General features: G+C 43.1%; 2 protein-coding genes across 2 annotated transcripts in view; both read left to right on the forward strand.

The window, feature by feature from the left end:
• The window catches only part of LAMP3 (lysosomal associated membrane protein 3), a 43,411-nt gene extending 21,129 nt beyond the window's left edge, over positions 1-22,282 (forward strand). Inside the window, exons 4-6 of the mRNA XM_073578760.1 lie at positions 5,906-5,963; positions 7,130-7,297; positions 18,583-22,282. Coding sequence (XP_073434861.1) covers positions 5,906-5,963; positions 7,130-7,297; positions 18,583-18,716 — 360 coding nt within the window. The 3' untranslated portion in view covers positions 18,717-22,282. The remainder of the gene's footprint in view (positions 1-5,905; positions 5,964-7,129; positions 7,298-18,582) is intronic.
• Positions 8,899-24,345, forward strand: part of MCCC1 (methylcrotonyl-CoA carboxylase subunit 1) — a 139,054-nt gene continuing 123,607 nt past the window's right edge. The window contains exon 1 of the mRNA XM_073578756.1: positions 8,899-9,068. Coding sequence (XP_073434857.1) covers positions 9,043-9,068 — 26 coding nt within the window. The 5' untranslated portion in view covers positions 8,899-9,042. The remainder of the gene's footprint in view (positions 9,069-24,345) is intronic.

Raw genomic sequence — 24,345 nt, forward strand, 5'->3', positions numbered from 1 at the left:
ATCACTGATCATGTTATCCGCCATGGGATTTTCTTGGGTAAATACTGTTGAAAAAAAGTCATTAAGCATATGGGCTTTTTTCTCATCCTCATCCACCATTTTACCCAGATTATTTTTAATGGGGGCAACACGATCATTTTTTAGTTTCTTATTATTTATGTAGTTAAAGAATATTTTGGGATTATTTTTACTTTCTCTGGAAATGAGTCTCTCTGTCTCAATCTTTCCTGCCTTGATTTGCATTTTACATAATTTATTTAATTTTCTATATTTATTTAATGCCTCATCACTACCTACTTTCTTTAATTCTTTAAATGCTTTCTTTTTGTCACTTATTGCGCCCCTTACAGCTCTATTTAGCCTTAGTGGTTTCCTCCTATTTCTAGCATGTTTATTCCTATTCAAGATGCTAATAAACATCTATACTATATGGAGGACTATGAGGTGTGTATAATACTATATGGCGGACTATGGAGTGCATTATACTATGTGGAGGACTATGTGGTGCGTTATACTAAACGAGCAGAATGCTGCCTATTCATAGAGAGATTAGATTGTTTATGCCTGAACACAAATCATTGTTCTCAGCACCACTGCAAACTGAAAACTGCAGATATGCTGCTGATAACATGATACTGTATGAGGACAGATTAATCTGTTAGTGATTGTTCTGTGCCCATCATTCTTCCTCAGCCAATGTAATGAGGACGGGAAACAAGCATCATACGACTTAAATATTGTTGATTACGCTCGTTTAACAGCCTGAACTCAGCGCATGTAAATAAATACAACTAAAATGTTTCTATTTGATGGTGCAATATGTGAGCATTTGAGATCCCACTGTAAACTTTTGCCCAGGGCCCCACTGTCTAAAACCGGCCATGATTATTTGTATATATATCATATATACCTTCCATAAGATAGCTGTAAACTATAAGAACATATGAATTAGGTTGGGTTCAAATGGCTGTACTTTGGCCAGTCACGTCCACAAATTGCATAGCAGATAAGTGCAAGAGCTGTTTACATGCACTAGTCTGGTGCATAAATCAGCATGCTGAGATTTTATTCACGAAGATCGTTGGTACATTTAGAATCGTGGACATATGAACTGGCACACCGACTATCGGTATCATGGTCATCTGAATGTATCCTTAAAGCACCAATCCAATGTTTTTTTATTGCACTGCTGGAATGATGCATTAAATCAGGGGTCCCCAACCTGTAACTCCAGAGCCACATGTGGCTCGCGATCTCATGAATTGTGGCTCGCGGCTGTCTGCTAGCTTGGTGCATTAACTCAAGGTCTAGCAAAGAGCTATGAAGAGCCCATCTCAAAATGGTGAATTATGTAAGTAGCCCGGCACAGAAGAGCAGATCTGGATGCACATATACTGGTCTGAGAGGGTTAGAGATAAATAAGGATGGTGTGCTGAAGACAGGATGACACTACCCGTCAGAAAAGGTGCTTGCAGCTGGTTACGACAGTGTGGTGGGAGTGCATGATGGGAGAATACTGAAGGAGGGATTGTGGGAACCCTTGGATCTTGGTATACTGCTTTTATGGAAAAGTATTAGCTATCATTATACCCATAATAGAGGCTTTGGTTGCCACTAATGTGAGGGAGTGTGGGAGCCGGATGTGGCTGACGACCATCTCTCAAAGCTGAACATGGTTCGTGACCCTCTCTTAGCTTACCGTTACACTTAGCGATGCACCAGCGATCCCGACTATATGGATCGCTGGTGCATCGCTAAGTGGTCGCTAGTGAGCTGCCACACAGGCAGATCTCACCAGCGACATCGCAGCGGTCGGCGGTCGCTACTTACCTGTCAGACGCGGCGATCCTGACGTCCTCCCTCCCGCAACCACGCCTCGCTCGTCGGTGCCACAGGAAGCCCAGCAGGAAGTGGCCGACGAGGAATGGTCCAGGACGTTCTCGCACGACCAACGATGAGCAGCGGGGGAGCGGGTCGGAGGTAAGTATCACATGCAGCGATATCGCTAACAATATCGCTGCTACATCACAAAATCGGTGACTTTACAGCGATATTGCTAGCGATATCGCAGTGTGTAACGGGAGCTTTAGACCTGGATGTGGCTCGCGACCCTCTCTCAGAGCTGGATGTGGCTCTCAAGGTCAGAAAGGTTGGGGAGTCGGACCACTGCTTTAAATGTAAGTCCCCTGTCTCATACTCACCTGTCGCTATCTAAATCCTTTCAGTGTAGACTGTTATATAGTGTTGTGAGCAGGGCTGTGGAGTCGGAGTCATGGAGCCATTGTCCAATTTGGTGGAGTCAAAGTTGGAGGAGGTATAAAATGGACTGACTCCAACTCCTATAATATATAATAAATTGGGTACAGTAGCTCAGTGCAGGATGTGCTGTAAATTTTTTCATAAGAATTTGGAAAAGTTATGAATTGTCCTATAAATGTCTGTTTGTTCTCCTGATCTAAGGATCTGGGCTTTTAGTTGAGATGAATCTGTGCTGCACTTTATGCACATGTTCAGTAGTGAGGCATGGAGCCAGAGTCAGGGAAATTGAGGATTCAGAGTTGGAGTGTTTGGTTTGGCTTACCGACTCCACATTTCTGTGAGAAGAGATTAAGTATAGCCTATTCATCTTTTAAACGTCTGCTCTTTCTGGGATCAATGGACGTTCCTATCAGTGACCGACAGCTTTCTTTGTATAAGTGTGCATATACAGGTAGCTGACAGTTACGGATAGGACCTCCCACTAGACCGAAAATCCCAGAACGTGAAAAGGATTAAAATGATTAAAGCATAGGTTATACTGAATCTTTTCTCACAAAACTATATATCATCTGCTCCACTCCTTCTGCTCTATAACATGATGCTTATAAGTTGGTCGGCATTTTCATGGTGACAGGTTCCCCCTAAAAGGATATCTTGATGAATATTTTGTTTAAAATGTACCTGTAATATGAAGCAATAATGACACTGATATTTCCAAACTGTCTGAAACGCATTTGTGTAGAGGTTGCAAATATCTCTGAAGTTCACCAATGTTAACTATTTTTTTTCATTCTGTTAATTCTTAAAATATTTTTCATGTATGGCTTAAAGTGTATATATGTGGACAAAAGCCATGGTAATAAGTACAAAATGGCATAGATACAGTGGGTACAGAAAGTATTCAGACCCCTTTAATATTTCCACTCTTTGTTTCATTGCAGCCATTTGGTAAATTCAAAAAAGTTCATTTTTTTCTCATTAATGTACACTCTGCACCCCATCTTGAATGAAAAAAAGACAGAAATGTAGAAACTTTTGCAAATTTATTAAAAAATAAAAATTGAAATTTCACATGGTTATAAGTATTCAGACCCTTTGCTCAGACACTCATATTTAAGTCACATGTTGTCCATTTTCTTGTGATCCTCTTTGAGATGGTTCTACTACTTTATTGGAGTCCAGGTGTGTTTAAATAAACTGATAGGACTTGATTTGTAAAGGCACACACCTGTCTATATAAGACCTCACATCTCACAGTGCATGTAACTGATGTGGATGTGCTGCAATTGAAAACAAGTAAAGTTCTAGGTTTAAAGTTGGAATTGGACTCTGTCTCTATGTGCCAGAACAAAGGAAAAAGTATTTCTGCATCTAAAGGAGGCCTCTGAGAACCAGGCAAGTGAGACAGTGAGACTGCGTGTATGTGGTGCGGCTGGCCAGGGTGCGCTGAAGCAGACACCTGTGAGGGCCATGTCTATTGAGTGACAGTCACAACAAATGCATGGAGAGCCTGTTTGTTGGGCAATCCCTGCATGTACTGTGACTGTCACAAAGCAGGGACACATGCAACTGCGGCACTGAACAGCTGATCAGCTGGAGCGATCCAAGAAGCCGGGTTCTTTCTGCAGCTTATTCGGTATGCGCTATAACTTGCACGATAAGGGGGGAGCCGAACAAATTCGCTCATCTCTACACAAGAGCACAGATTACTGAGATAATGATTGAAAAAATGTGGTAGCATGTTACAGTAGATATAGAAAGTATTCAGACCCCTTTAATTTTTCACTGTTTGTTTCATCACATTGTTCACATTAATGTACACTCTGCATCCCATCTTGACTGAAAAAAAAACAGAAATGTAGAAATTTTTGCCAATTTATTAAAAAAGAAAAACTAAAATATCACATGGTCATAAGTATTCAGATCCTTTGCTCAGACACTCATATTTAAGTCACATGCTGTCCATTTCCTTCTGATCCTCCTTGAGATGTTCTACTCCTTCATTGGAGTCCAGCTGTGTTTAATTAAACTGATAGAACTTGATTTGTAAAGGCACACACCTGTCTATATAAGACCTCACAGCTCACAGTGCATGTCAGACCAAATGAGAATCATGAGGTTTAAGGAACTGGCCAAGGAGCTCAGAGACAGAATTGTGGCAAGGCACAGATCTTGCCAAGGTTACAAAAGAATTTCTGAAGTGCTCAAGGTTCCTAAGAGCACAGTGGCCTCCATAATCCTTAAATGGAAGATTGGAACCACCAGAAGTTTTCCTATACCTGGCTGTCCAGCCAAACCGAGCACTTGTGGGAGAAGAGCCTTGGTGAGAGAGGTAAAGAAGAAGCCCAAGATCACTAATCACTGTGGCTGAGCTCCACAGATGCAGTAGGGAGATGGGAGAAAGTTCCACAAAGTCAACTATCACTGCAGCCCTCCACCAGTTGGGCCTTTATGGCAGAGTGGCCCGACGGAAGCCTCTCCTCAGTGCAAGACATATGAAAGCCTGCATAGTTTGGTAAAAAACACAGGAAGGACTCCCAGACTATGAGAAATAAGATTCTCTGGTCGGATGAGATGAAGATAGAAGTTTTTGGTGATAATTCTAAGCGGTATGTGTGGAAAAAAACAGGCACTGCTCATCACCAGTCCAATGCAGTCCCAACAGTGAAACATGGTGGTGGCAGCATCATGCTATATTTTTCAGCTGCAGGGACAGGACGACTGGTTGTAATTGAAGGAAACTTGAATGCGGCCAAGTACAGAGCTATCCTGGATGAAAACCTCTTCCAGAGTGCTCTGGACCTCAGACTTGTCAGAAGGTTCACCTTCCAACAAGACAATGAACCTAGCACACAGCTAAAATAACAAAGGAGTGGCTTCAAAACAACCCTGTGACCAGTCTTGACTGGCCCAGCCAGAGCCCCGACCTAAACCCAATTGAGCATCTCTGGAGAGAACAGAAAATGGCTGTCCACCAACGTTCACCATCCAACCCGACGGAACTGGAGAGGATCTGCAAGGAAGAATGGCAGAGGATCCCCAAATCCAGGTTTGAAAAACTTGTTCCATCATTCCCAAGAAGACTCATGGCTGTACTAGCTCATAAGGGTGCGTCAACTTAATACTGAGCAAAGGGTCTGAATACTTATGACCATGTGATATTTCAGTTTTTTCTTTTTTAATAAACTTGCAAAAATTTCTACGTTTCTGTTTTTTTTCAGTCAAGATGGGGTGCAGAATGTACATTAATGAGAAAAAATGAACTTTTTTTGAATTTATCAAATGGATGCAATGAAACAAAGAGTGAAAAATGTAACGGGGTCTGAATACTTTCCATACCCATGTACAGACAGAATAGCAAGGTCTCACATTCACAGTGAATTTCTCTGGAGGTACATATTAGACCAGTGGTGGTTTATCTATAAGGTTGTGAAGTTTGGAGATGTGGGTCTAGAGCGAAAATACTAAGTTGCTTTAAGAATGTCCAATATACGAACATGAGCAGCCACCCCACCACTGCAAATGTGGGGTCCTAACAGCCAAACATGGTCGAATGAACGTTTAGGGCAACAGAATGCTCTCATTGAATTGGATAGGAAATGTCATACTCCTTTATTCATTACATTCTATTATTATTCACTTGCAGGAAGAAAAGATTTATTACATTGAAGAGGTTTCTGTGCAACTGTATGTGGCTTCAGAAGGTAGGATAATGTGATGAACACGGTTTTACACTGAGATGTTGTAACCGTTATCACTCACTTCTGGTCAGTCAGAAGTTGTGGTTACAAGATGATGGGGGACTGGAGTAGCAGCATATTTTATAACATAATATACTAGTGAGTATATGACTATGGGCAGGGAACTTATATTAGCAACACCACTCCAGTGCAGTGCTCAAATAAAAAATACACTGGAGTGGTGCTTTAAATTCCAACTTGTAATTTAGTGGCACTATAGTATAGTGATTTCTCTGATGACAACACTTCCCAATCACCTGAACACAGCAGACAATATCAGGCCTCAGTGGTCAAGGCCAAAGGATGGGATATCATGTCTTCCGAGCTGAGAACACTGCATCAGCCTGTGCTGAAGCGAGGCATGCCTCTCACATTATTTTATATAATTATTGACCCATATAGCAATTTTTATTTAGGTTGGAAAATCCCTCTTCTAAAACTGTTTCAGGGTTTTTTGGAAAATAGTACAGTTGAGCAAAAAGATTTGCAGGGCACTGGTCCAGCGGCTACGTCAGTAGTCTACAGCCACTGGACCACTGTTGTGTGAACTTTCTCCTACCTGCCGGTATACCCGATGCTTCTTATGATTAGTGAGCCCAACTCAATGACATGCATACATCACTCTACAGCTAAAGCAGCCTACCAATCAGTAGAGGCACCGTTGATACCGGGAAATATGAGGTTCACAATGCACATTGACCACAGACTATCGATGTAGCCACGGGACTAGTGCCTAGTGAATCTCCTCATACCTGTTGGTATTCTGGTACTTTTTATGATTAGTGGGCCTGACTCAATGTCATGCATGCATCACTATTCAACTAAGACAGCCTACCAATCAGTAGAGGCTCCAATGATGCCGGCAGATAGGAGTAGGTTCTCAAGGTTTTATTCCAGTGACCACAGACCGATGGAGCTATTTGGACTAGGATACTGCTCATTTTTTTGTCAACTCTAGAAAACAGGATACTAGACAGTTTAAGACTGAGACCGTGAAGGTAACACTATTAACCTGAATGTAAATGTAATAAAGATAATATTCCACCAAATCGCAGTGATGCTTGTTGCCCTAAAGGCTAAAACATGGAAACATTGTTTTACTTGCCGTTATGTTTCTGTATTGTTTTAAGGACGATGGAATGGTACTTCTGGCAAATTGAAGCTGCTGTCTACAGATGTTGGGTACTCTGTGGCATGTAAAGGGACACCAAACGTAAAGCTGGCAGATAACTTGGAACTTGTGTTGACAGAGGTCAAACTCCAGGCTTTTGACATTAAGGATGGAAAACTTGGCAAAGGTGAGCGGATAAAATGAACATTATGTAAATAAATGGCAATCCCAGAATGGGCACTATTACAGCAGTATTGAGCACCAGGAATAATTTTACTCTAAGGGTAAGTTCACACGTGGGGTAATTGCAGCATTTTTGCTGCATATTGTATTCAGTGTATTTGGTGCATAAAATACCCAGCGTCTTACAAAACCAATGAGAAGTCCCATGCAGACGCTACATGCTTTTTTAGTGCATTCCTGGAGCCATGCTGCATTTTTTTAATCTCCAGCACGACAATGCTTTCAGCGTTTTTCACATATTCAAATGAATGAATTAAAAAAAGCTAGTATAAATGTAAAAAGGCAAAAACGCACATATTGTACACAGCGTTATTCCTGCCAACTCTCTGGTTTTTGGTGCAGAAAAATCTGCTGCAATTATGTCACATGTGAACATAGCCAAGAGGTGAGGTAGAATATACTTTGAAACGACGATATATTTAGATAGAGGGTATTGAATTTGTCCAGAAAATAAATATGTTGATTCTGTTTTCTACACTAAGGTTCAGCAATAGTGATAAGCGAACATGCTCTGGTAAGGCCTGTTTCACATTACAGTTATTTGACGTCAGTCAAAATCCGCCAGGTGGTGAAAAAACGGATCCGTTATCGTTGTGACACAAACGGATGCCACCGGATCTGTTTTTTGACGGATCCGCTTTAGCAGTTAGTGACCGAAATTTAAAGGAAAGCGAGTCTGGGAAAAAAAGGAGAGAGAGAGAGTTTTCCGCTGCCAGAACGGCATCTGGGGTTAAATTTCGGGCAAGGAAATTCTTCCGGGCATGCTCAGTGGAAGAAAGCGGATCCGTTGCCGGATTCCGTCAATTAACGGTTGGCAACGGATCCTCCGCCCATAGGCGACCATTATAACGAATGGCAGATAGCGGCGGATCCGTTGCTATCCGCTGTTTTGACGCAAACAAAAAACGTTGCATTGTTCGTCAGCTAAAGACAGCGAACGCCAAAATTATGGCGGATACGTAAAAAAACAGATCCAACGGATGACCAGCCGTCAAAATCCGCCGCTACTGCAAGTCAATGGGAAAAAAAACGGATCCGTAAAAAAAAAATGGCCGATCCGTTTTTTTTGCAAAACGGCAGATTTTGACTGATGGCAACAAACGGAAGTGTGAAACAGGCCTAAGGTGTTATCTGAGCATGCTTGTGTGGTAAGAGAGCGCCTCGGTGTGCTTGAAAAATATGTTCCAGTCCCCGCGCCTACCTGTTTCATGGCTGGTCGACACCTGCAACACATGCAGGGATGATTGCCTGATTGTTGGGCAATCCCTGCATATGTTGCAGCTGTCAAACAGTCATGAAACATGCAGACGCGGGGACTGGAACATATTTTTCAAGCACACCGAGTCTCTCTCTCACCACACGAGCATGCTCAGAAAACACCTTACCAGAGCATGTTCGCTCATCACTATTTAGCAGCCTTTCAGCTGTGCACCAAAAGCTGTCATGTGCGTCATGATTGCCTGCCACACCAGGTAGTGTGCACATGAAATCATGTGCCCATTGGCAAAACTGCTTTTTTGTCAGAAGCAACAGCTGGACAGATCAGTTTTTTTAAAAACCACACAGTCTGGCTGTTGCACAGCCATCGTTGGTTAAGGCCAGCACAACTCTGAAAATTTACTTGCAGCAATTTGCCAGCTATGGTTGGGCAGGGTATTGACTGCAACAAAAGCCAGACCATGTAATAGCATGCAAACGATCAGCAGGATCACAAGGTGGGTCTCATACTTATCTGGCAAGATGTAACATGCCCAAATATGTTTAAGAGGAGAATTCCAAAATATGTAATGAGCAAGTGTGGCTGAGGCTGTTAAAACCGTACTGTGCCCAGCACCATGGCTGCTACTGAATGGTATCCGTCTTCCTTATTTAGTATCCCTAGAATAAAAACAATGCATAGAGCCCTACTGTAAGTAAATAGTAACACATTCTAAAACATAGGGTACTTTGTGGGGTACATTTTTTTTTTATCTAAAAACCATGAAAGTTTTGTCACCGCGACAAGGTGAACCCTATCAGAATGGTGGGCAAAGCTGGACCTGGGCCTGACTTTTACACCTGCCTGTGCAGAACTGAATATATAGTGGTGGACAGACCAAGGAAGCGGCCATACCTCCACCTGTACTGAGGACAAGAAAAGCAAAAACATGGGCCAGCACATCTGTTAGTATAAGTGCAATGTGTAGGTGCACATTCACATTGTGGTCATTAACAGAAAAATGTAACACAGAATAAAAACATAGCAACGCATTAAGAAACCACATTTCGGGCTTGAAAGAGATTGGTTGCTTTGGTGTCATATTCCATTTTAAACATTAGTTTTTATAAATCAAAAGTCACAACTTCTTTAAGGTGTCCAAGCAAAACATGGGGAAAAGCAACCTGTAAGTCTCATAACAGTTTGTTATTTGACTGGAACATTGTATAGAACCCTAAATACTTTATCACTGATTTATATATTTTTTTTAAATATTCACACCACAGAAAAAAGGCTTCTGATCCCACTTTCAAGAGTTCACTGCCACAGCGCATTATAATTGTAGCCTTTTTACTGTTACGATCATGATAATATCCAAACAAGGGATGATCGAACGTGCTCGGATAAGGTGTTATCCTCCCATGCTCGTGTGCTAACCGAGTCTCTTTGGCGTGCTTGAAAAATGCGTTTGCGAGTCCCCGCGGCTGCATGTCTCCCAGCTGTTAACCGCAACACATGCAGGGTTTGGCTAACAAACAGACAATCCCTTCATGAGTTGCGGCTGTACAACAAGCAGCGAGACATGCAGCCGCGGGGACTCGAACGTATATTTCGAGCGCACCGAAGACATTCCGTTAGCACACAAGCATGGGCGGATAACACCTTATCTGAACACATTCACTCATCACTGATCCTAAACAGGGAAAATCTTCACTTTTAAAACCCGCGTATAATACTTTACTCCAAATTTTGCTGAATACTCCGCACATTGCTATAGTACTGTGTGCTGTCAGTAACTTCCCCATCTAATAACTACCTCACCCACAAGCATGTGACTACTACTAAGGTCTCATTCAGATGTCAGTGATTTTTTTTGTTACTCAAATAATCAATCTGATTTTCATCAGTGTTTTTAATCCAATTTTCATCAGACTTTGGTCAGTGTTTCATCAGTGATTTTGTCATATGCAAAAAACTAAAATAAGTAAATTGCAAAGTTTCTCTTACCTATTATAATGTTAAAAACTGACAATCTGCGCTGTCCTTGATTGTTAATAAACATGTACGGGTGATTTTGCTCTTGACTGATTAAAAACAAACATTTCTTGGCGGTTTTTGAGGATCACTTGGACATGTAATTAGCACTATAGATTATAGTAGGTATGTGAAAATCACTGACAGAACATGTACATGACTCACAAATGTCTAAAGCTCATTAAATAGGGCTAATTGTGTTTGGGTGCAGGGTTGGCGGTATATTTTCAGGAAGGAAACACCTGATAATGGCCACTGTCAGGATGGCATCCGTCACCCATAGGGGCAACGTAATGTATATATGTATATAAACCTTACTCTGCATGGTCCAAGATTTTTTTGCGGTGTATATGTGCAGTCTGCAATCTTTTGTCAACAGTGAAATAAAGGGTATATGGCCATATATCAGACTGAACACACTTTTGGCCTTCATGTGGTGAATCACGGCCTGTGGAACATTAAAGGGGTTGTCTGGCCTTAGGGCACAAGTCTGCAGTCACACTATGTCAGCATCCTTCGATGCTGGGTAGACATGTGGGGCCTCACTCCATGCAAGTGGAATTGCGCAAGGCTGGACACGTCCAGTTGGAATCTGTCTGAAAGTATGCAAATCATGACCGCCCGCTCCCGGCGGTCAGTTACATAGAGTAGTGGCAGACTTGTACCCCAAGGCCAGACAACCTCTTTTGAGGATAGGGCTACATGGCCACTTTGGCCTCTCAACATCTGTCGTGCAGCCAAAGTGTCGCTGCTATATTGCAGAACAATACAGGTGAATGGGGTCGCCTTGCGACCATGCAGGTAGCGTGACAGCAGCAAGTCATAAAAAATCCAACCGCGTCAGATTTTTCTTTACTTGATTGTCACGGTCACAGTCCTGGTAACGTTGTATTGTGCTGCACCTAGCAATCTTTGGCCATGGGAAATGTGTTGTGACAAAAGTCGCTGTGAAGCCCCAGCCTAAAGTATACATTGGGAAAAGCTTGCGACATATACTTTAGGCTAAGTGTACAGCCACAGTGTGCAATAACAGTAGATTGAATGTAGAAGTCCCAGACACCAGGAGACGTGGCTGACAGATATCAGGCTGTTGTATGTGAGCGCCAGCAAGCTCTCGAGAACATGAGACCGAGCAGCTCCATCTACTCCAGATGTGACGTTTCATCTGCCAATTTCTGCTGACTTTACTTGCAGAAAGAGTCTGTTTTGCAGACAGAAACAAACTGTTAATCCCGGTGGGTGTGTCCTTGGCGATTGTGGGGCTGATACTTATAGTCCTAGTCGTGTTCCTGCTTACAAGAAGAAGACGGCGGATGTCAGGATATGAACAAATCTGAATGTCTCACCGTTACTTAACGTAGTTGACTTCATCAATTGGTTTTAACTCCTTGCACTGCGGGCCTGTTCTCCTGGGAGTAATAGATGCGTATTTTTCCATGCTTTTCCATTTTTACTTTGCAGCATTTATCATAACCGATGTAACATAAAAATTGACAGACTTTTTAGCTTAGCGAGAATTTATTGGGAGAAGCTTTTGGGAATAAAGGGATTGTCTTGTTAAAACAAGTTATCACTTATCCAAAAGGATAGGTGAGAATTTGGTGATTGGTGTGTCCCACCGCTGGATCCTGGGCCAATCAGGAGATCGAAGGGGGTTTTCCAAGATTAACAGACAGGTAAGTTACTAACTACCAGCCTGTTATACCTGGCTCCGTTTAGAGTGGTCATGGACCGCTCCTGCTGGCAATTCTGCTGCTTCATATCAACAGAGCAGCTCTTCCTTTTCCGGGCTGTTTGGGGATGAGGCATGACTGCAGACATCATGCTGATTGACAGTCGGCTTCCTGCCGGTAGGCTGCGGGGAACCAGCTGTCATCGGCAGTTGTAAGGGAGGACTCTAATGAGTAGTTACTCCAGTGTCCCCAAACACCATAGGACAGATTACCTGACCACACACTGCTGATTTAGGTGGCAGCGAGGACCCAACGACTTCCAGATGAATGAGAGAGGTGTGGATATGAAAATAAACTTTTCTTTACTGAATGAACTTGTAAAACATATATACAATTGGTAGCAGGCATGACACTTTGTTAAGTTATCTTCTGTGAAATACAGTGGTATAATCTTGTTGGTTACAAGGGGCGGCACATAGCTTTTGAAGGACATTGCAATTATACAGCAAATTTCCTTGGGCACTTTCATCCTGTGAGTATTAGAGTCACACAGGTCAATGAGTGTTACTGTGACTTCCCACACACAATCTTACGTTCTTTGTATATATGGGCCGGTCTCCTTAAATGAATGTATCCCAGTTTGCCTGGTCCCATATTCCTTCACTAAGGTCTCCAGGTCTGGCAAACAGTAAGGCTACTTTCACACATCAGTTTTTTGCCGTCAGGCAGGATCCGGCTATTTTTAGAAAAAACGGATCCGGCATAAATTTTGGAGAACTGTAGAAACGGATCCGATTTTTTGCTGGATCCGTCTAGCAGGTTATATCTGTTCCTGGGGGCTGGCCAATTGGATCTGAGCATGCGCAGACTTAAAAAAACCGAATCCGGTGGCTGGATCCATCTTTTTCTGGATCCGGCGCATTCCGGCGCCCATAGACTTTCATTGTAGCAAAAAGCTGGAAGCGCTGGATCCGGCGCTTCCGGCTTTTTCGCCGGAGACAAAAAACGTTACAGTAGCCGTTTTTTCCAGACGCCGGAATGAGACAAGTTGCCGGATCCGGCAAAAAACGGATGAAACGCAATGCCATCCGGCACGATCCGGCGCTAATGCAAGTCAATGGGGAAAAACTGGATCCGGCATTGCATTTTGCCGGATCCGGTTTTACAAAAAAAAGCCGGATCGCGCCTGAAGGCAAAAAACTGATGTGTGAAAGAGGCCTAAGACTTTCTTTGCTAATTTCCTCTCTATAAGTGCCCACTTTTCTGCTGTAGGTAGGAACTTCTGCCACTCTTTAGTTGCTTGCTTTCAGGACTTACTACCTGAGTACTCCAGCACGCTCTTTCTCATCTCTCTCCTCTACACACAATCCAGAAATGTGCTGGTCTGCAATATGGAAGTTACTTCTCCTTCAGTACTATCTTAGTGACTGCCTAGAAACAGGAAATATGTATATCTTTGTACCGTGTTAGCCAGTAGATAGAAAAATATTCAGGATTGAGAGTCCTCAGTAGTTGATACCTTTTAATGGCTAACTGAAAAGATGGTAACACATTGCAAGCTTTCGAGACTACTCAGGTCTCTTCATCAGGCTAGCCTGATGAAGAGACCTGAGTAGTCTCGAAAGCTTGCAATGTGTTACCATCTTTTCAGTTAGCCATTAAAAGGTATCAACTACTGAGGACTCTCAATCCTGAATATTTTTCTGCCTAGAAACAGGAACTCAATTCCTAATGCCCACCTAACTCTTCCCCACCAGGGATGTGACCAATAGTTAACCATGTCATCTCCAATCGGTCAGGAAATCAGCAGCTCACGTAAAATCAGACAGATAAAAGCAGACGGTCAGACAATACATGAGAATTCCTCAGGAAAGGTGTCCAGATGACTTCTCCACCGTTACACACTCACAGCTCTTTCCTGCCTAGTCGGAAGTCAAGAGAGCAAAGCGAAAGAGAAGCAGTTGCTCTGTCGATATGACGTCAGTGGAAGCTGCAGAATCGCCAGAAGGAGCGGTCTGTGACTGCTCTGAGCCGGCAGAGATTGGCGGCAAGCAGAACAGGCAGCTAGTTGGTTACCTGTTAGTTCTTAGGTCCACTGTAAAAAAAAACAAAAAAAAACCCGGATAACCACTTTAATTCAGCTGACATATACGGCCATATAAAGGCTATGGAAAAGAGTGGAATAGTTTGGAGGAAAACCACAAGATCCTTTCAGCTGGTGTATACTGTCCAAACCATGGCCGTATGAATCAGACATTGACTGCATTATTGTAGCCATGTATGTTTAACTGAAATGATGTGTGTAGAGAAAACATATTTTAAAATCTCAGCTGGAAACTAGGTGACTAGTTCAAAAGTAATGGCCCGGTACTTCCCTATTTCTCACTCATCTAGTGTTATATAGGGAGAGACCAATCAAACGAGCTGAGTGGGGAGGAGAGCAGCAAGTGGGCGCATACTTCCATGAGTAGTAATCTTCGTTACATGTTCAAGATGCCATTTTAAACTACCGTATGTTCTCTGAGACATCATAGCATCAGAGATAAAGATACCTGGCTGCAATAACAGAGCCGCTCTCTTATTCATGCTGTCCGGCATTTGGGTAGCATGAATCAGCTGATAGGTTCTATTTCACCAGTTTAGGCATATTATTTTTTTTCCTGCATGGTGGTGCCAATCATTAACAAGCAGCATCATGCAGGAGAAAAAATACCCCCAATGAAAAGCAGAACTGCTTTTCTCAATGTCATATGGTAAGAAATGTAAAACACAGATCTCACTGCCAACTTCTGTGATTACAAGTGGGGAAGAAAGCAGAGCTGTGGGTCATTACAAACACCTCTCTGCATCTATCCCAGACATTGGGGAACACAGCCCAAAGAGCTGGCCCAGAGCAGTTAGGGTGGTTTCACATTAGCGTTTCAGGGCGCAGCGACGGCCTGCGCACGGCCGCCGCTAAGCCCCGCCCCTGCCGCACCACCTCCAGTAGCTCCGCCTACCGGCGCATGACTCTGCATGCGTCCCCTATCTTTTTCACTGGGCATGCAGGCCGTGCGCAGTATGCGTTTGGCGGCGTATGCGTCCTTTTGATGGTGCGCCAAGCGCAACAAAATTGCTACAGGTTGCGTTTGGCGCTGGTCGGCGCACCATCACAGGGACGCATGCGCCGCTAAACACATACTGCGCATGGCCTGCGTCCCCAGTGATAAAGATAGGGGACGCAGGACGCATGCAGCGTCATGCGTCGGTAGGCGGAGCTACCGGAGGCGTGGCATGGGCGGGGCTTAGCGGCGGCCGTGCGCAGTCCGTCGCTGCGCCCTGAAACGCTAATGTGACACACTGCGGCTCTCCACCTCCTCCACCACCACACTGTCAGAGGCATGACTAGCTGCAGTATGTCACATTCCCAGCTCTGGGTCTGTGCCAGCTATCAGCATTTACTGCCTGGGATAGATGCAAAGAGGTGTTTGCAACGATACACAGCTCTGCTCCCCGCTTACTATCACAGTAGATGTCAGTTAGATGTGTGTGACCTTTGGGACGTTACATGTCTGATCATATCACACTGAGAAAGACGATTCTGCCTTTTACCTTTTCTTTATACAAAAATGTCAACTAAGTACCCTCTGTTATTTACATGTATTACTACTATTTACTGCAGGGAAACTATTCATTGTTTTTATTGTCGATTAGGGTATCTATATTTACAATTGTTTTGTTAACTTTCTCCTAACTTAAGATTGTTATATATCTTGATGATGTAATGGTTTAGACATTATGTATACAATACATACTAAATGGCATTTTACATTTTATTCTGGTAGTTATATAAGTATCAATCAGCACCATTGAAATAGCAAGGACTGTCTGACCAGTTGCATCTTTGGCCTTTCTTACTGCCCCTGGTGTGTACTTGGCAGGCAACATTCGCTTGCAGTGTCCATATACTGAAGAGACCACGGTGATTTTCGCTGTGTTGTAGCTCTTGGCACCTTAGCACAGTTATGCAGCAAACAGAATCAGCGCTGCTGCCCCTTTCTTTTTTTTAGGATTAGTAGAGGGTTTGTGATGGGATAGTCCATGACACACTATAGCCAAAAAGCCTGATGCCACTATTTTAGTGCATCTTTATAAGAAACCTCCTATGAACTGCCTTTTCTCATGCATGTATATTAGCAGCATTGCCGTGAACTGTGGATCTGCTTTCCCCATATTTCATATTATTTATATATTAATGACTTATATGTTGGAATACAAGTATATTCATGTTGTGAAATCTGAATGTAATGATTTCACCGATGCTTTGTACTACAATATCTCTTACTGGGAAGGGAATAGAACAGCACATTACTGTATATGACTCACAATTTATTCTTGATAATATTTTTCTGTATGGAAGTGTTGCCTTATTTCTAAATAAAATGATGGCGGCCATATACCAGAGATAACTGCCGGACATTAGTTATTCCCTGACATCTATATACTTGCCGTCTGCTTTCATATGGATACCCCACAGACAGAAGACTAGAGTAGTGGATTGCCTCCCACAGGTATAATGAAATGCAACATGTCTGAACTTTCTTTTCTTGGGCATCTGCCACTGGGAAACAGTAATGAACCCCCACATACATCAGATAATCAGCAGTTTCTGTCGGACCACCAATGGACAGTTGTTGATATTGGGATCGGTCACCAGATTTCCCAAGACAAACTACGGTCATTATTTATGGGTTAATCCCCCCCCCCAAAAAAAAACAAATAAGCTATCCTTTATTCATAGGATATGGAATAACGTGCTGATCACTGGGAGTCTGGCAACTGGACACCCAAGTAGTGACGAGCGAACGTGCTTGGATAACATCTTATTCGGGGGCATACTCGGGTGTTTTCAGCGTATCTCGGGCGTGCTCGTATATTATGTTCCAGTCCTTGCAGCTGCATGATTTGCAGCTGTTAGCCTGAACACATGTGGGGATCGCCTGTTTGTTAGGGAATCCCCATGTGTTCAGGCTGTCTAGAAGACACAGGGACTCAAACATAGTATACGAGCACTACAAGATATACAAGATACTCGGTTAACACCTGAGCATGATCGGATAAGACGTTATCAGAGCATGTTCGCTCATCACTAAACCCCAGAAATCCTGAGATCAGGACTCCTTCATTACATTAGACTGCAAGAAAAGTGGAGTACAGTGCTAGCAGTCCCAGTCATTGAATGGAGCGGAAATCAAGCATGGGCACCTCTGCTCCACTAAAGTCAGTCGTCTGCAGATCTATTAGACTTGGTGAGGCTGGAGTATTTACCTTCAAAATCCACATTAAAATAGCAGTGTATTTTGAATGTTTTCAAGTCTGATATTAAAAATATAGCGATTATACAGCCATTCTAACATGGATTTTCAAAGTAAGTACCGTAAATTTTGGCGTAAAATATTGGCATGCACTCAAACAATAAGTGGTATAAAATTAGACAAAGGTTGTGACACATCCAATTTATCATCCAGCACGATAACCTGCGTGTTTTCGCATTTTCTAGTATAAGTTTATGCTGCCAATATTTGACAAAGATTTCATAAATCTTCCCCATTGCTTTATATTTTTTATTGTGTCTGCAACATTAACTTCCTCTTCGCCCTACACAACTTGTGATTTATCACAGTGCCATTTTGAAACAAAAACCACATATCATGTGAATTAATTCAGAATAAGCTGTCGCATGTTCTGCTTTTCTGTTCTTGCTTGCTGTCAGGTGTATCGCCCATGAAATAACCAACAGGCATAAGTCAACACACAGCTTTGTATTAGATAAAATCTAGATCTCAATCACTAGTAACCACCACATACAGTAATCTTCACTGATCCAAGGGTTTATCTCAACATACGAGAAGAGTCTCGCCGGTGTGTGAGGGCTGAGAACAGAAGAACATTTGTACTTGGCTGCACTTCACAGTCGTCATTAGTCGTAGCAGACCAAGATCAGATCTGCAAGTTACTATAACTTAGTCCTCCTGTGAATCTGAAGAAAAAATGCATTGGAAAGGATGAAATCCACAATACATGTCAATTTTTTGATTTTTACCATAACTTATTGGTGGGATTTTTTATTTTACAGTCCAAAGCAAATGCCATAGTTGAATCTAAGGAACACTTAAAATACTATTAATATTCAGAAGCATAGTCAATGTGCCAAAGTAATAACTATTCAATTAGCTTGTGTCAGCTGATGATAAATCTTTTGGTCTGAACGTCGTCATCACTGTAGAGCGTCGTATTTTAGAGGTGGTTTCCTGCAGCTGATTGAGATTTGTTTTATCTTTGCAGAGGAGATGTGTTCGTATGATCGCAATTTCACTGCGGTGGTAATTGCTGTAGTAGTGATTGCCATCATAATTCTAGCAGTAGCAGTCTACTTCATCTGGCACAAGAAAAAGTCATCCGGCTATCAACAAATCTAACAGGCACAAGAATCTGGCGTCGAAAAAGGGATCTTACACCCGAGGCCTCGAAAACTGCAACTACAGTGTAGAAGTTGTTAAGAAAGACAAGCTAAAAAAAAAAAAAAAAATCAACATTTGGTAAAAGTATTCATTTTGCAGCTGAGGAAAACAAAGCCAGAATCACAGGCAGCTGCATGGTACAATGACATGATGATTAATGTGACGGTGCTCCAGTGGGGTACTTGGGGAATAGAAATTGTATGGTACTTTTTTGGAAATTCAGCAGAAAACAAAAAATAATTTAGCACTATACCATTCTTCCTCTCTTACCTTATTCAAAGTTTCCCTACTCCAGGGAAAAACTAAACGATTCATCTGCCAATCCCTAAAAAATGACTTCACTAGAAGTAACTTAAAGACAGAGGCGCTGCTGATGCGGCAACGACGGCTGCTTGTCAGGTCTCGTGCATTTGTCCTACTAGTGTAGGCCTGCTGAGCAAGCGGCAGTCACTACCGCCTTACAATGCAGGAATAAGACGCGTTGGATAATCCCAATGCCTTAAAACATCAGTAAATTACAAACCTTCTCCTGTCTTTTTCAATTTTAAATACAAATTGTACACAGATGCCATGCGTCCGTGGTTTTTGCAGACCCATAGACTTGTATTAGCACTTCTCCTCCGTGATACCGGAAAAAAACAGACGTGAATCACACCATAGATTATAATGGATACGTTTTGTACCCATGAATAAAAACGGAGACAACACGTACATGTAACATGGATACCTGCATGAGGTCTAATAATGCAAGCCTGTGGAGCCTCAGAACGAAGCTCCATAGACCAACATTGTGAAAGCACATTAACCCCTGTGTGAGCTGGTTAGTCCGTATACAGGTCATGTGACCCTGAGGACTGAAGCTGAAAACCGAGAAGACGGTGATCGGCAAGTACTTAAACATCTTTACATAGAGATTTAGGACAGATTAGAATATATACAAATTTTGATGGGTCGTCTTCTTAAATAGTTTGTAGATTTCTGCCAGGCACTAGGAGCAATCATAGTAAAGCTGAGTTCCCGAATAGTTGTCAGAGACTGACATGGGCTACAAGAATCTATTCACAGCACTGCTCAACAATGTTATGTTCACACTGAGTTTTTGGAGCAGCAACTAAGTGGGAACTCCCCAAATCCCTATCAATAATTCAGAGTGTCTGCTCCAAAAACTCAGCAAGACCAATCAGTGCGTACATACACTAAGAGTATGTTTACAGATTTTTTTAGTTGTTTTTTCAGTGGTAACGCTTCAAAATCCTTCGGAGAAAGTCCATCAAAAACTCTTTTAATCCGCATTCCTATTGCAAATCCACTTTAGGCTATGTGCACATGGTGTCTTATCGGGGCTAAAAGTGTCTCACAAAATTAAGAAAATGCACAGTACTGTACACGACATTGCTGTGTACATGTTGTCTTATGTTCAGAAACCCCGAGTCTGTTAAAAGAGGTGAGATGCTCCTTCTCTTGACAGTATAGAGTAAAAGACGCCCGAGAAGCCAAATGACTGCCAGTGTTTTTGTGAAGAGGCCTTGCCTGGAAAAAGTCAGTGTGCATATAGCCTAACTGTTCATATGAGGATTTTTTTTAGCCTTTTTTTCCCCTGAAGAGATTTTGAAAAACTACTAGGAGGAAAAAATGATTGTGTGAATTCTTTGAAGCAGATCCTCAAGGAAATTTCTCCAATCTAGGCACTGTCCAATCAAAACTCTTCAAAACTGCTGCAGGAAAAGAAAAACTCCTCAAAAACAGGATACTTTCCAGAAGCGATTTCTGCTTGAAAACTTATGGATTTTGAACCCCTGATAATGCTCAGCAGTGCAGAGATGACTGTCAGTCAAAATGTCGAGGCGTGCTTTCAGCCGCTACTCATGGTGAAGAGAGCAGTTACTGTACCCACACCGGTGTGCCTATAATGACTGAATGCCTGCGGCTCCTGTGAGGAATGTAGTTAATTTTCTTCCAGGTGATGCACTTAGATGGGCACCTTCTAACTTGCAGATTAACCCCATATCTGCAGGTTAAGGCTGAGTTCACACGTGGCTTTTTTTCGCGTTTCCGTGGTGGTTTTAACCGCGCTATTTTGCCGCGAAAGCGCGAAAAATAAGCATCCCATGCATTCCTATGGGATTCCGCAATGCTGTGCTAATGCTGCGGTTTTTACCGTGGCGGAATCGCTTTGCGGTAAAAAACGCAGCATGCTCATTAATTTGCGGAATCGCGGCGATCCCGCACCCATAGGAATGCATTGTTCCGCTTACTTCCCGCATGTGGCTGTGCACACCATGCGGAAAGTAAGCAGAACATTTGCGGATGGTACCCACGGTCCGGAGGAGAGGAGACTGTCCTCCGGGCTCTGGGTACCATATCCCTGTAAAAAATAGAATTTAAAATAAAAAAATATTGTTATTCTTACCTTCCGGCGTCCCGCGCAGCCTTCCCGCCTCTCTCCACGCTCCCGTTCCCAGTAATCCTTTGCGAAAATGCCCGCGATAACGTCCGTTCTCGCGGGATCGCGAAGTCTCGCGGTCATTCGTGCGACGTCATCGCGAATTACCGCGAGACATCGCGATCCCGCGAGAACGGACGTCATCATGGGCATTTTCGCAAAGGATTACTGGGAACGGATACGCGGGACGTCGGAAGGTAAGAATAACACCATTTTTTATTTTTTTTTTACATTCTATCTTTTACTACTGATGCCGCATAGGCAGCCTCAGTAGTAAAAAGTTGGTCACACTCGTCAAACACTGTGTTTGATGAGTGTGACAACCTGTCAATCAGTTCTCCAAGCGATGCTACAGATCGCTTGGAGAACGCTAGCATTTTGCAAGCTAATTACGCTTGCAAAATGCTAGTTTTCCCGCGGGAAAATCGCGGGAATTTAAAATGCGATTTTCCCGCGGAATGGAATTCCCGAATTCTCGTGGTAATTTCCGCGAGAGTTCCGGTACGTGTGCACTTAGCCTAATAGTGTTAATCCAACAGTTGCCATAAATTAAATTCAAAGCTCTGCAGCACCACCTAGTGGCTACAAGTAGTGGTTCAGGCCTTTTTTTGAGCATTAAGGAGCACAAAAGGTCACCATGAGGCTGCGGGAGGACACACATCCCATCTACAGTGTCCATGTCTCAGGTAGTGGTTAAGATGAATAAAGCGGTACTATTATGGATTTTAGAATTACCATGTAATAAGTGTGACAGAAAATCAAATCATTGTTGTGTGATGTCAAGAGATCTATAAGATTCAATATATGTAATTTAAAGGAGACAGAATAATGAAACACAGATGTCAGAGTCAGAAATATTCTGGAGTTTTTGCTTCTGAATCATTGTCCAGGTTGTTACATGTTATTGTTACTTTGCATAATGTTCACACTAATGGGGTCTGATGCTTTCCTTTCCTGTTATTTTTTTATGGGAACTACTGGCAATTCATCTCAATAAGGCGGTGTTCTTTATGTCTTGTGATAACTGTGCGCTGTAGAACACATGAACTTTTGCAATACCTTAATAAAACACAGAACACAAGCTTTCCTCCCCATTTGTTTCAATGATTTCTGCATCTCCAGCAAAAACTGGAAATCCCGTGGAAAGAACTCACCATACAGGATGTTTCTTCTTTTCTTTGAACTGATGTCTACAGTCTTTCTGGGTAAAATTGTTTTTTTTTGAACTGGTGATTTGTTTGTTTATTTCACGTGTCTAAAAAAAAAAAATCAAAGTTTATCTGTACTGCATAATCCTTGAGGAACCAATGACAGATTTTAAAGGGAATCTGTCACCTCATTTTTGGGCTATGAGCTGCCGGCACCGCCATCAGGGGGTTATCTACAGCATTCTGTAATGCTGTAGATAAGCCCCCGATGTAACCTAAAAGAGAAGAAAAAAATAGTTAGCTTATACTCACCGGGGGGAGTGGTCCGATGTGGTGGGTGTTGCGGTCCGGTCCGGGTCCTCCCATCTTCTAGCGATGATGTCCTCTTTTTTACTTCTGCCACGTCTCATGCTGTTGAAGGCAGAGTAAAGTACTGCAGTGCGCAGGACCGCTCTGACCTTTCCCGGTGCCTGTGCACTGCAGTACTCTGCTCTGCCCTCAACAGGTCAGATAAACTACGCCTGCGCAGGGGCCGTGGCAGAAGGAGAACGTCATCGCTAGAAGATGGAAGGTGCAAGACCACGACACCCATCGGACTGGACCCTGGGGTGAGTATAATCTAACTCATTTTTCTTATCTTTCAGGTTACATCGGGGGCTTACCTACACTATTACAGGGTAAGGCCAGAATAGAGGAAGGAACCAGTACAGAAGACACTATTACATAGGGTGTGAACACGCATGTCTTTATGGAACACTACAAGGGCCCATACATCTGATCAACAGGTCCAAATTTTGCACACAGACACATTAGATTCTAGTTATGACGGAGTCCACCGCACAGGAAACCATGTAGCTACGGGGGCTCTGGCCTTTCACAAAATGTCGGCAGAGCCCTTGCACCGCCGGACACCCCCGTAGCACCCGCAACACCGCCAGACATCCCCTCATCCCAGCCCGCATGTGCTGTTGTGATAGAAATAAGGAACTGTACACTCTATGTTTGTATGCCTTTGAGGAAGGACTGTTTTCACTGGGTCCGAAACGAGTCAGGCCTATGGGGGGGGGGTCGCCGCCATGTTTTTTATGGCTGAAGATGTTTAAATAAATAATTTTTACTGAAAAGGGGATTCCTGTGCCGGAAGTCTCCTCTCATCTCTATGACAGCGAGTGAACCACAGCGCTTTGTCCAGCAGTAACGAACTTACCGCTGATCACGGTGGGCGTTTCTCACTTTGTCACACAGATGACAGCGTGGGAAATGCCAGACGTTCAGGCGCCAGTCTGGGATTGGGTACATAGACTGAACTTTTTTTTTAAATGTTTGGCCAAACCCGATAGACCCAAACATTCACGGGTTGGCCCATCACTAATCCTCATCACAGGACGAAATAACCATTTTCTCTGATTATAGCCTGTTTGCTGCATTTCTTTTGTGCTCCCCCACATTTGATGTTTTAGGTGGAGATGTAAATCTGCATTATTAATTCTTTTCCAATAATACAGAAAAGTTTTGATTCTGCACTTAAAAATAAAACAGCGTTTTTTCTTTTCAAAAGAATCCTGTAACGAAGAGGGCGGAGACTCCATGGAATCTTATCCACTTTGCGTAGACTTTTAGATCGTGTTCACATGTAGTGTAAATGCTGCGTTTTTGTTTTTTTGCACAGAAATTCTGCTGGGTGTGGGTCGTCCTCCCAGGGCTGTGGGGTACTCTGTACCGGGCCGGTGTCAGGGGAATGTGTCACAGCAGCGGTGACCCGGTCCGTGGCCCTGGGCGCCCAAATAATGGGGAAATGTAGTTAATGGAATGGAATAGTTCGTGACGCCACCTGTGGTGCTCGGCAAGGGAGGTGTTAAGCTGACGCTGCATGCAGATCCGCTGGGACTGATGGTAGGGTGCAGCAAGGATGTAAAAGCTCCCCACAGGTGAAGCTATAGTCCCAGGGCAGTGTAGAGGTGGTTGGCACGGGGATGTAGCAGTGCCGTAAGGGTAG

The sequence above is a fragment of the Dendrobates tinctorius genome, unplaced genomic scaffold (genome assembly GCF_039654945.1).
Source record: "Dendrobates tinctorius isolate UK_male_01 unplaced genomic scaffold, ASM3965494v1 ptg000060l, whole genome shotgun sequence".
Taxonomy (NCBI): domain Eukaryota; kingdom Metazoa; phylum Chordata; class Amphibia; order Anura; family Dendrobatidae; genus Dendrobates; species Dendrobates tinctorius.